We start from the raw sequence: 12,512 nt of genomic DNA on the forward strand, positions 1-12,512 counted from the left end.
TCAGCCCTCATAGGAAGTAGCCAGGTGGGTGCTAGGAGAGTAGACCAGCTTGTCTTCAAATGAACACAAAGAAACCCCCACTCTGCTAGCAGCTGTATACTTTAAAGAGACACAGAAGCGAAAAAAATTATGATATAATAATTTGTATGTGTAGTACAGCTAAGAAATAAACTGCAAATATTAGAGAATGATGCAATGTTATAAAAAAAAAGCTATATAACTGAAAATAAAAATATTTTCTCTGCTACTAATGTTCTAGTAATTGTCTGCACTACATAAACAATGATATAATATTTTTTTTTCTGCTTCAGTGTCCCTTTCCATGACACCTGAACTAAGGATATGGAGGCTGCCACGTGTATTTCCTTTTAAACAATACCAGTTGCCCATCTGTCCTGCTGATCCTCTGCCTCTAATACTTTTATCCATAGGCCCTGAGCAAGCATGCTGATCTGCTGTTTCTGACTGACATCCGTCTTGATTACCTGCATGCTTGTTTCAGGTGTGCAAGTCAGACACTACTGCAGCCAAGGAGATCATAAGGTTGCCAGGCAACTGGTATTGTTTAAAAAGGAAATAAATATGGCGTTCTCCATATAACTTTTCCAATTCCCTTCAGGGCTGGGAATGCTTTTGCAGCACTTGCTGATTGGCACAGCGCTATATCAGTGGATCCCTAAGGAGGTCCCACTAGAAGCGTTGCAATCACAGAAAGATCACATAACACTGCTTTCAGCTTTTTGGGAGCAATCACATCTGTGGCTGCAGTAGCCAAATCACGATTATAGGATACCAGGCCACTAGCATTGTTTTAAAGGGACACTGTAGGGGGAAAATGAGTTGAAGTTACCCAGGGCTTCTAATGGTCCCCCGCAGACCTCCTGTGCCCGTGCAGCTACTCACCGATGCTCCGGCCCCGCCTCCGGTTCACTTCTGGAATTTCAGACTTTAAAGTCTGAAAACCACTGCGCCTGCGTTGCCGTGTCCTCGCTTCCCCTGATGTCACCAGGAGTGCATGGCGCTGGCACAGACCATACTGGGCCTGCGCAGTACATTCCTGGTGCCATCAGCGGGAGTGAGGACACGGCAACGCAGGCGCAGTGGTTTTCAGACTTTAAAGTCTGAAATTCCAGAAGTGAACCGGAGGCGGGGCCGGAGCATCGGTGAGTAGCTGCACGGGCACAGGAGGTCTGCGGGGGACCATTAGAAGCCCCGAGTAACTTCAACTCATTTTTCCCCGAAACCCTACAGTGTCCCTTTAAGTGAAATAAATATGACAGCCTCCATATTCTTTGGGTCAGGTGTCCTTAAAGCAGATCTCTGGGTCATTCTGACTTTTCCAAAGGGAATTTCTCTGCATCAGCTGCTTCAAATAGGAATACTCTGAGAAATAGCACATTCTTCTATTCACCTTTACTAACCCTTGCAAATCCAGAAGGGAGAGCTAGGGCTTTAACGCAATTCATATTATAAGGATTTAGGGCAGACATTGAAAATTCTTATATGCAGGTTTTTTTTTTGTCTTTTCCAAGCCAAATGTGAAACCAAGACATTTAAAGGACGCCTGAACTGAGAGGGATATGGAGGAAAAGTCAGGCAAAAATGGTGATAGTGCAGTAGATTGGGCACAGACAGACCCCCAAATTACGATAAAAACAGTAATTCAGCCACCAGCAATAGCTGGCATCGTAACCCACAGTTCAACACCAATTGCCTGGCTGTCCTGCCAATCTCTGACTGTAGTAATGTCTGAATCAAACGCCTGAAATAAGCATTCAGCTAATCCAGTCAGACCTCAGTCGGAGCACCTGATGCTGGCTCAGGATCTATGACAAAGTATTGAAGACAGATAATCAGCAGAAAAACAGGCAATGTGCATTTTTTAATAGGTAATAAGTCAGCCTCCATATCTCTCTCACTTCAGGTGTGTATTTATGTAAGCCACGAATAGGATTGTACAATTTAGAGAGTTCCTCAGCCCTACGGCATCACGGACAGCTTCTGACCAGGGTGATCATCGTACATGGATTTGTGTTTTGTTTTAACCCCACAACATTATTATAAATAGATTTTATTGAAGCTGGTGCCTCCACACGGAGGCCGATGGCTGGGTCTACAGATGCACAAGTTGTAACATTTTCACAACTTCTAAAAAGGAATGTCAACAGTTACAACAGTTCATGCATAACAGGGTCTGTGATCACGTCGGAGAAGCATCTTCAGATATTCCTAGAGAAATGCTCAGAACATTGGTATATATTTAGAACTACTTCCAATAAACTGCAAAACATTGATCAACGTTTCCAGGACGAGCTACAGTGTCAACACAAAAGGGAGTCATAAATGTTTCATTTATGAAAGAATGTCGTATTTACTGTAATGAAAGGAAAAAAATAAAAAGCTTTCAAATAAAGGCCATCACTGAACCATCACATAAAATACAAATTTATCAGTCCATATTGTGAAGCTGCTCTCTGGAAAAGTCTGCCCCCCCTCAGTACTGAGAGTACTCCTTCGTCTGAAATTTGGCAATGATCCGTTCCAGTTGCCTCTTGGCTTCACACTGTGGGAAGTTGCCCATGTCATAGTACTGGGCTGCGATTTTCACCAACCTAGGACATAGAAACAAATTATTAGAAAAAATGAATGAAATCAAAAGATTAAGTCTCTTTAAAAACACTGGAGTTGCTTTCTAAAGACCGTTTTCATGCCTTATGCTAGGCATACACGGGTCGATGCGCCCTGATCAATCGAGCCGCTGATGGCTCGATTGATAATTTCCGACAGGTCCGATGACCTGCCGGATCGATTCCCCGCGGAGACGGAAGAGGGAAGGAAGCGCCCGCGGGGACGAGCGGGAATCGATCCGGACGGCGGCGGGAGTCGATCTGGCGGCTAATTGAGCCGCCGGATCGACTCGTGTATTCCCAGCATTAGCTTACCCTCCCAGATTCTACATAAACAGAAGATTAATTCATTACTCTCAAAAGTCTCATATCTGCAGTAGTTCATGAAATTGCCCTTTTGAAGAGTCATGTGACCCAGGAACGTTCACAAAAGCTTGCAGCTGCCAGGAGAGTGGGTGTTCCCTTGCCAAGAAGCATCTCTCACTACTGAGCACACAGCCACACCTACCTGCCTCAATGTGAAATAAAGGCACAAGGAAAGGAAATGTGGGCAACGGCAAATAGCCATTAGTAGAGTATCAGTAACAATTACCGATATTCTATCATTTTACAGATCCTGATAGTAAAATATCAGTAAATATTACTGATATTTTACTACAGCTAGGCCTAACTCTACTCTCACACAATCAGAATCATTTATTTCGCCAAGTACAAACAGGGGTTGTTAGTTGTAGTTAATTTTGGCTCATAGGGGCGGGGGAGGAGATAATGTCTGAAAGCCAATAGCCCACAGCCCCAGTGATGCCTTACCTTAACTATTGCCCCCCCAACTCCAACCCCCCCAGCTAATGTCTAACCTTAAACACCCCCCACCCCCCCTTCCTGACACCTAACCTTCCCCCCCTCCTCCCACCGCAAAGACAAAAAAAATCTAGACCCCATTACAAAATAGCATTTACATGTCGACATATCCACGGGCCAAAATTTCCACTGGTAAACAACATTTGTATGTGCACCAACTTTATTTTCTGCTTCACCTTTACGGTTTAGAGTTGAACTCTTAGTGGACAGCACTGCAGATACAGCAGATACGTATTCTGAAATTCTACAGTACCTGCAGTGCTGGTGTCAATGCAGCAGATGGAAGATGTGGTTTTGTGTCAGGTGGTCTGTTGATGGGGAAAGACTGGCTTGTGCTGCCCCACAAAACTGTGTCCATTCCTATTTAATTTAAATTTACCACCATATGCATAAAAAAAAAAAAAAGTAAGCTAAGCGAGTGCTGTAGAAGAAATGCTGATATTTGCATTGTACAGCTGAGCACCAATTTTCTGTCCTCTCAGTGGGGGAGCAGCTACTCTGCAGAGCCATTACATGAAGCCTTCAAATAAACCTCAAGCATGAAAAAGGTTGCTGAGAAAAATATTCTTTCCTAAGAGCAACAAATTGGTTTCTTGGTTTGTAGCCAAACCTTGGTTACAGCACAGACAGCTGAAAGCTAGGTAGATGCCAAGGGCACAGAGACCCACATCCAGGAGACTGCAGGATGGTGGTCACAGGGCACCGCAATTCAATCACAACGTGACTGACACAGCGCCACCTCCATCTAGCGGTCACAACGTCAGCCAGCACTTCAAGCAAAGCACAAATCCAGCCAAATGGTTTATTCAAGTTTTGGATAGCATGAAAGTGTTTAGAACCTCTTTTAGGTTTTTACTGCTGTGCACTCTAATCTGAACCTTCCCTAACAGAAGGAGAAAGAGAAAATGGTACAGTAAATAATAATCTTGTGGACGAATCTGCACTGTTGGCCAACAGCCAGCTGACTTTTCGGCAATAAGGAATCGAACGCAATGTGCGGGGGAAAAAACAGCAGTGCACATTTTGTTTTTTACTGCTGCAGGAAAACACAAGTTGCTCCTGCCGCATTGCGATTGTGCATTGGGAAACATTATGTGCGTTATCGCAGTTAAAGAGGAACTGCAGTGAAAATAATGAAAAAAGTGCTTAATTTTTACAATTATTATTTATAAATGATTTATTCAGTGTTTGCCCATTGTAAAATCCCTGATTTACATTCTGACATTTATCATATGGTGACATCTTTACTGCTGGCAGGTGATGTCTGTGGAAAGAGATGATGCATTTTTGCCAGTTGGAAACAGCTGTAATTTCCCACAATGCAACGAGGCTCCCACAGTGTGATTTCAGAACCATGGTCCTGACATCACACTGTGGGAGGGGTTTCACCACAATATCAGCCATACAGAGGCACCCTGATGATCTGTTTGAGAAATGTAAAGATTGGAACTGTATCAGCTACTGATTGGAATGAAGTTCAATCCTTTGTTTTGGTTCCTCTTTAAAGAGGTACTGTCGCGAAAATCTTAAAATTTAAAACACATACAAATAAGTAGTATGTTTGAGTAAAATCAGCCATGAGAAATTACTTCTCTCCTATGTTGCTGTCATTTACAGTAAGTAGTAGAGATATGACATTACCGACAGGTTTTGGGCTAGTCCATTTCTACATAGGGGATTCTCAGCATGGCCTTTATTCTTTATAAAGGCCCCCCTGAAAAAGATTTATACAAAGATGCTGACCAGCCTCCCTGCTTCCCGTACACTTTTTTGGCGGTTGGACAGAGAAACTGACATTCACTAAGTGCATTTTGAAAATAAAGAAATCCCCGTGAACCCCCATGAGGAGATGGGATAGTCCAAAACCTGGAGGTTTTGTCAAGATTTCTACTACCTACTGTAAGTGACAGCAACATAGAAGAAAAGTAATTCAAGGCTCATTTTAATCCGGGAGAAACATATTTTTTAATTGTATAAGTTTACATATATTTTAAATTTTAAGGTTTTCACGACAGAGGTCCTCTAAGGCCCTGTTCACACTCGGAACCGCAAACTGATCACGATTTTGCATTGCTGTGGTCTGCATTTTTGTTATGCGATTTTCATTCCAGTGAATCGTGATGCAATCACTGCGAGAATGTTACATGCAGCAGGTTTGTGATCGTCAGAAATCGCAAACGCAGCAGTGTGAGTAATACCGTAGTATTGCTTGTGCTGTAGCACTTTGTTGGTCGCCGGTGATCAGCACAGCACAAAACACAGGCTGAAATCGACAGAGTGTGACTGAGGCATTAAACAGTTCAATAGACTATACAAGAAAAAATAAATCCCTAAGCAAAATAAAGACCCCAATGCTGTATTTATAACACAACCCCATCCCTTCTATACAAGGCTTTTATGGTCTGACAGTCAGGTGATCACAAGGCTGCAAAACGTACCATTCAGGCTTTATGTCTGTGCATGTGCGGATGTAATTCTTGGTTGTGAGCACAAATTCATTATACAGGACCCACTCGGGTTTGTGGTCCAAAACTGTTGAAGGATGTAGCTGCACGACTTGGTTGTCTTTCACGGTGAGGTAATGGCCGGTCCGTTCCAAATGTGCCACCTTATGGAGGGAGATAAATCCCAGCGTTAGAATTAAAAGGATTATAATTCTTACAAAGCCGTTCAATAAAGGTACACACAGATAGCGAACAGTTTATTTACACTTCATTGCTCAAGGGCATAGACAAATCTTTCCACAGTCAATAATCATAAGACTTGTGCAGTAGCAGCAGAGATGTCGCCAATGGGCACAGTAATGTTGCAGCACAATATCGCCAGCCCTAAACTGCTAATCAATAAAGGACACAAGAGTGTTTTTAATAATGCCAATACTGGCTAAACTCCAGACTTATTTATCGGGGAGGTTTATAAATAAGTTACTGAGAAGAGTCAATCATTACAGTAAAGCGGATTCAAACAAAGTTGCGCTGAACACTTTGCTAAGGCTTAGCTACATCAAACACAAGATTTTCCATTAGGCCATTGAGGCTTCTACTGTAGCTCTAATTTTTTTTCTCTTTGCACAAACTGCTACAGAATTCTAAGATCCATTTGGCATTTCTCTTTCTCTACAGAAAAGGCCTAAATAAGATATTTGTATACAAAGACAACATTTTAGGGACTGCACTAAACTGCTAATCACCAGGGAGGAGTAGCTAAGCTCAGACCATAAACTAGACCGCAGCAGGTTATACCATCGATGGATACTGCAAACATCCAGTTTTCATCTCTGAGAAGTAGAATTTTTTTTTTTTATTAATTTTAACATTTGATCTGACCAACATGTCCCATACATATATATCACATAGGTGCTTAATATTTTAATTTTATATCCTACACCAGTCAATATTCTGAGATTTCCGCCATTTCCAACACATATTTCTGACTAGCACAGTACAGGGCGTCCCCGACATTGCGGCACGTTGGAGGTTCGAATTGGCCGGCGTTCCCAAATCATGAACTCCCTGCATTTGGACTATAAGACCCAGTGACTCTCTCTCCCCCCCCCCCCCCCCCCCCCACCTTCGGGGGAGAAAAAGTGAGTCTTATAGTCCAAAAACTTTTTTAATTTAAAGAAAAGAGGCATTTTATTTAGTTTCTTTCTCACAAACGGCAGATTGGTCAGCACCACTTGAAGAAATTAAAGCTCTTATTTCATAATGAAACGGGTATCAGTGACTGACCGCTGTTTCAGGCATAAATAGATCATTATCAAACTTCATCTGCCTTAAGTTTGATGAACTCTGCTGCTCGACATTCATCTCTCCTCTCACTCTTCCTCTGCTGCTGTTCTCTGTCAAGCTCTTCACTGGCTACCAATTAACAAGAGGATTCAGTTCAAACTCTTAACCCTAACCTACAAAGCTCTCCACAATCTCTCTCCCCTGTACATCTCTTCACTAGTCTCCAGATACTAACCCAACCGCAATCTCAGATCTGCACACAAGCTTTTTTTATCCTCTTCTACAATTACCTCCTCACATTCACGTGTACAAGACTTCTCACGTGCCTCACCCCTCCTCTGGAATGCCCTTCCACAGCACATCCGCCACTCTCCCACCTTTGAAATCTTTAAACTCTCCCTCAAAACCCACCTTTTCCGACAAGCATATTCTCTAGCTTAGGCCATGCACCCACTAAATAACCTGATTACGCACTGCCTCTACATATACTGTATACTTCCCCCAACTTGTTTCCACCCCATTCCTTTAGATTGTAAGCTTGCAAGGGCAGGGCTCTCACCCTTTTGTGTCATGGAATGTTATTAATTTACCGTATAAGACGACCCCCCAACTTTTCCAGTTAAAATATAGTTTGGGATATACTCGCCGTATAAGACTACCCCTCTTCCAAGGCACACCAAATTAAAATAAAAAAATCATGTACTGGTGCTGTGTATGAACAGATACTGGTGCTGTACTGTATGTGCTACCCAGTATATAACAGTATATAGTCAATTGACTTGTTGCATTGGTCAACTCCTAAAGTAGACTGGTCAGCTCTCCTTGTCTACCTGTTTATCAGAGCGGTATGGAAGAATAGATTGCACTCCCTCAGCAGGGAGATCTGAGAGGTGGTAACAAGATAGGACGTATCACCCGGCATCAATGACACCCGGCGTATAAGACGACCCCCAACTTTTCAGAAGATTTTCAAGGGTTAAAAAGTAGTCTTATACGCAGGAATATACAGTAATTGCTTGCACTCTGTTAGACATTTATACATTTTAGTCATGTTAAATTTGCAATTGTAATCAGCAGTTCTGTATATTGTATCAGTGTTCATATTTGATGTATATCGTCTGTATCATTATGTATACCTTGTTTGTTTTCTTACATTGTACAGCGCCATGGAATATGTTGGCGCTTTATAAATAAATAATAATAATAATAATAAAGGGCTTTTGCACAAGTGGTGCAACCCCATCTGCGTTTTATGGACTTGAGTACCCTTTGAGACACTTACGTCCGAGTCTAGACTAGGGATGGGCAAACTTTTCTGGCTGTGGACCGCATTCCTCTACGATGTTGCGATGGAGATCGGAGCAGGAGAGTTCGACTGGGTAGGTTGATAATCGTTAATAGGCTGCATGTATTTTTGAATGGACAGCGGGAGAAAGAAGGGGAGAGAAGTGGAATCCCTCCCTCTTTCGCCAGGCCAGCCTCATAGCAGTAACTTGCCCAGGCCTGGTCTAGACACACTACCCTCCTATATTGGGTGCTACATTTATTGCGGCTTATCACATTTATTGAAAAAAAAACATTTTCTGTACAATGGAGTGTACTTTTTATTGTGTCATGAGTAGCCACCTTTAGGCAGATTGCCAGCCATTCTCTTATGCATGTGTACCATAGGTGACATTCACCTATTTAGATGACAGCACAAAATCTCTTCAGATTTTCAGCAAACCCATTTTGCTCTGTTCTGTCATGGCCACACCTACCTTTCAGGAACCAAAGAGGAACTTTACCAGAACTTAGCTGGGGTCAAAATAAATCAAGGCATTGATGAGAAGTTAAATAGAGATGCTTTGCTAAAGAGAGGGAAGCCTAAGGATCCTATTGCATGCACCGTGCTACTGCACATGCACGGCAACGCTCACCACAGAAGAGGAGTGAGGCCCCAATGTGGAGGGCGTGTACGCTTGGCAAGGGGGGACTGCAAAACGTCGTAGGAAACCTCAACAGATTCTCAGATTTTGGGTTTTCTTTAACCACTTGCTGATTGGTGTGAACGTGGCGGCAGCCCAAGGACCGCTCAACACCAATTGGAGTGAAGTCCTGGGGGCGTGTTTTGCAGGCGATGGCGCGCATCTCCGATCCGTCATCAGTCTCCCAGCGGCAATCGATGCTAGGAGACTGTTAGACTGTGAAACCGCCGTCTATTGACATTGTACAGTGCTGCGATCTAAGGCAGCGCTGTATTGGAGACCGCCGTGTCAATCGGCTGTCCCCTGGGGAGGCACAGGAGCGATCGGCTCTCATAGGCCGATGCCTATGACAGCTGATCGTGGTGATTGGCTGGCGGGGGGAATGAGGGAGAGGAAAAAAAAATAGAGAATAATATATATATATATATATATATATATATATATATATATATATATATATATATATATATATATATATATATATATATATATATATATATATATATATATATATATATATACACATACATACATACATACATATACACACACACACACACACACACACACACGCCAGCAGGGATCAGAGCCCACCAACAGAAATCTGTTGTTGGGCAGAAAATAGGGGGAGAATCACTTGTGTGCTGACTTGTACAGCTCTGTAGTGAGCACTTAAAGCTGCAGAGCCCTAATTAGTAAAAAAATAGCCTGGTCACTAGGGAGGTGCAAGCCTGTGGTCCTGAAGTGGTTAAGGTATCTGATGAATATAGCTTTGCTTAACAAAGGTTAATAAGCAAACGTTATTAGAAATAATATCAATGATTCTAAAGAAAGACGTCTTGCAGAGGCTTTGATGGATAACTCCCAGTAGGCTATGGGTATATTGCTGTTCATGCAGGACTCATCTAAATATGAGGTGACATACTTGACAGTGTGCCATATGCTGGGTAATTTCATCTCATTCAAGTGGTTCAAGAAAAGCCAAGAAACAAAAGCACAAATCAACATGAACACCAAGAGTTAATTTCTTCATATTACACATCAGTGGGGAGGCCAAGATCCATTTATGTGGAGTTAATTGCTTGTAGTTTCTCAGGTCCCACCAGTCCTCACATAGGAATTCCTAAAGGACCTAGTTATGTGATGCTAGTAGCTCTCATAGCCGTTTATGCAATTTATTTCCCTACTGAGTTCAACCTCAAAGGCTGGAATTCAAAGTTGTTCCTACAGATGTGGAGACATACCTGCATAAAATAGCCGGTAACCAAAGCTTTTCTAATATTAATGTAATAATCCCGGCTTGTGAAGTCTGTGCTGCGCCGCGGCAAGTTAAATCTGTCCATGATTCGCGACAGCTGTTGCCGTACATTGTCTGCAGACATCAGGGACCTGTAGTTAATGAAGTTGTCATAACACCACTGAGACGACTCGTGATCTGGAGGAAGAAGATTTGGACACCTTGATGAGAGGCAGATAAAAAAAACACCTCTGAAAATCCCTGACAAACACCTTTTTATCTTCCATTGCATTGCCCTAAATGTATACAGGCAGTAACCATGGAAAGTAAATCTCTAGTATTGTGTGGTCACATAAATATGCCTACAAGAGGCTGCTGTCTACAAGAAGCTAAAGATGCATGCTAGAAGAGAAACACAGTACTAATAAATAGTATAGTTCTCTCCCTGCATACATCTCAGTGAGCAGTTTCCTGTAGGCATAGTCATGTGACCACAGGCCCAGTAATCACTTTTGTAAAGTTATCTTCTGTGTGTTGTAGAGAGAACAGGGAATTCATAGAATACACATGGTGACTAACTATTGCAAACTCTATACCTGCATTTAAAGCGGGCTTAGATGCTTTCCTTGCGTTGAAAGACATCCATTTCTACAATTACTAGGTAATGCCTAATGATGTTGATCCAGGGATTTTATCTGATTGCCATCTGGAGTCGGGAAGGAATTTTTCCCTTTTGGGGCTAATTGGACCATGCCTTGTGGGGGTTTTTTCGCCTTCCTCTGGATCAACAGGGATATGTGAGGGAGCAGGCTGGAGTTGTACTTTGTACTGGTTGAACTCGATGGACGTATGTCTTTTTTCAACCAAAATAACTATGTAACTATGTAACAGTGTGGCGGTTTCACGTGAAAATGTATGAAGTTTACAAATCAAAGGAAAAGTAGAGATGGCCTGCACACCTCAAGATAAATATATAAATAAAATTAAGGCATGCATCTTACAGTAATTCTCTACACAAAAGTGAAACAAGAGACTATAAGGCTGCCTACAGATGAGAAGAGGTAATCTCCTCAAACACTATATCAGCCTTTCTCAACCTTTTTACCATGTAGGAACCCTGTAAATAACTTTTGGATCTCAAGGAACCCCTGCAAACAATTTTTTGGTCTTGAGGAACCCCTACATTTATTTTTCAGGAGGCGTGGTCTTTAAGTAGGTTAGGCTGCTAATTTCACTACCCCCCTATTACACTGCCACTCATTATACTGTCTCCTGACCCTCCAATTTAGTGCTTCTTGTTACAGTAACACCTATTATGGTGTGCTTTATTATACTTCCCCCACGATGGGGTAAAATGCCAAGGAACCCCTGCAGAGTCCTCAAGGAACCCTGGGGTTCCAGGGAACCCTGGTTGAGAAAGCCTGCACTATATGGTCCTAACCAGCAGCCTCACATGACCCTCCCCCTAGACTGTATTTAAATTGAGAGCGGTATAGAAGGGAGTAAGCTATTCCACATATGCCACATTTTTACTTTCTATGTACCTATATAGTTATGCAATTTCAGATGGGCTTAATATATTTACATATTTTCATGGTTTCTTCACTTAAAGGCTCAGAAAAAGATGCAAAATCGGAGTATAAGACTTTTAGTATATGTTAATGTTAGAACCAGCATACTTATTACTACTAGCCATGAAAGGGTAACCCTGAATGGATCCTTGGCTGACCACCTGGATCTTATGTGTAACAGAATACAAAACACAACACATATATAAAAAGAAAAAAACAACACTCACTTTGTTTGAAAGCGTGGTATACATTCAGCAGTGTCAGATGATCGCCATCTATGTGGGCAAACCGCATCTTGGCCTCATCTGCAGCTTTCTTGACTTCCGTGGGTCGAATAAAACACTGTGGGACTAAACAAGGTTGGTATGGGCCCAACACAAATGCCCATATCGATGAGTCACGCATTCACTGACAGAGGAACAAGGCCTAGCTAGGTCAGTGCACAGAGCATAGGGCAGGGCAGGATGGGCCTCCAACTGCATCTTGGGCTGCTTTACTACATCAACAACTAACCACAT

The 12,512-nt window shown here is 42.4% G+C and overlaps 1 protein-coding gene across 2 annotated transcripts in view; it reads right to left on the reverse strand.

Annotated features, from left to right (window-relative positions):
* Positions 1 to 2,055: 2,055 nt before the first annotated feature.
* The window catches only part of DHX15 (DEAH-box helicase 15), an 81,015-nt gene continuing 70,558 nt past the window's right edge, over positions 2,056 to 12,512 (reverse strand). Inside the window, exons 11-14 of one of the 2 annotated variants that reach the window (XM_068278121.1) lie at positions 12,222 to 12,344; positions 10,431 to 10,621; positions 5,927 to 6,096; positions 2,056 to 2,612 (exon numbers count right to left, since the gene is read on the reverse strand). In XM_068278121.1, coding sequence (XP_068134222.1) covers positions 2,495 to 2,612; positions 5,927 to 6,096; positions 10,431 to 10,621; positions 12,222 to 12,344 — 602 coding nt within the window. In that variant the 3' untranslated portion in view covers positions 2,056 to 2,494. The other variant, XM_068278129.1, reaches the window with a different exon arrangement.

This window comes from Hyperolius riggenbachi, chromosome 1 (assembly GCF_040937935.1).
Source record: "Hyperolius riggenbachi isolate aHypRig1 chromosome 1, aHypRig1.pri, whole genome shotgun sequence".
In the NCBI taxonomy this organism is placed as follows: domain Eukaryota; kingdom Metazoa; phylum Chordata; class Amphibia; order Anura; family Hyperoliidae; genus Hyperolius; species Hyperolius riggenbachi.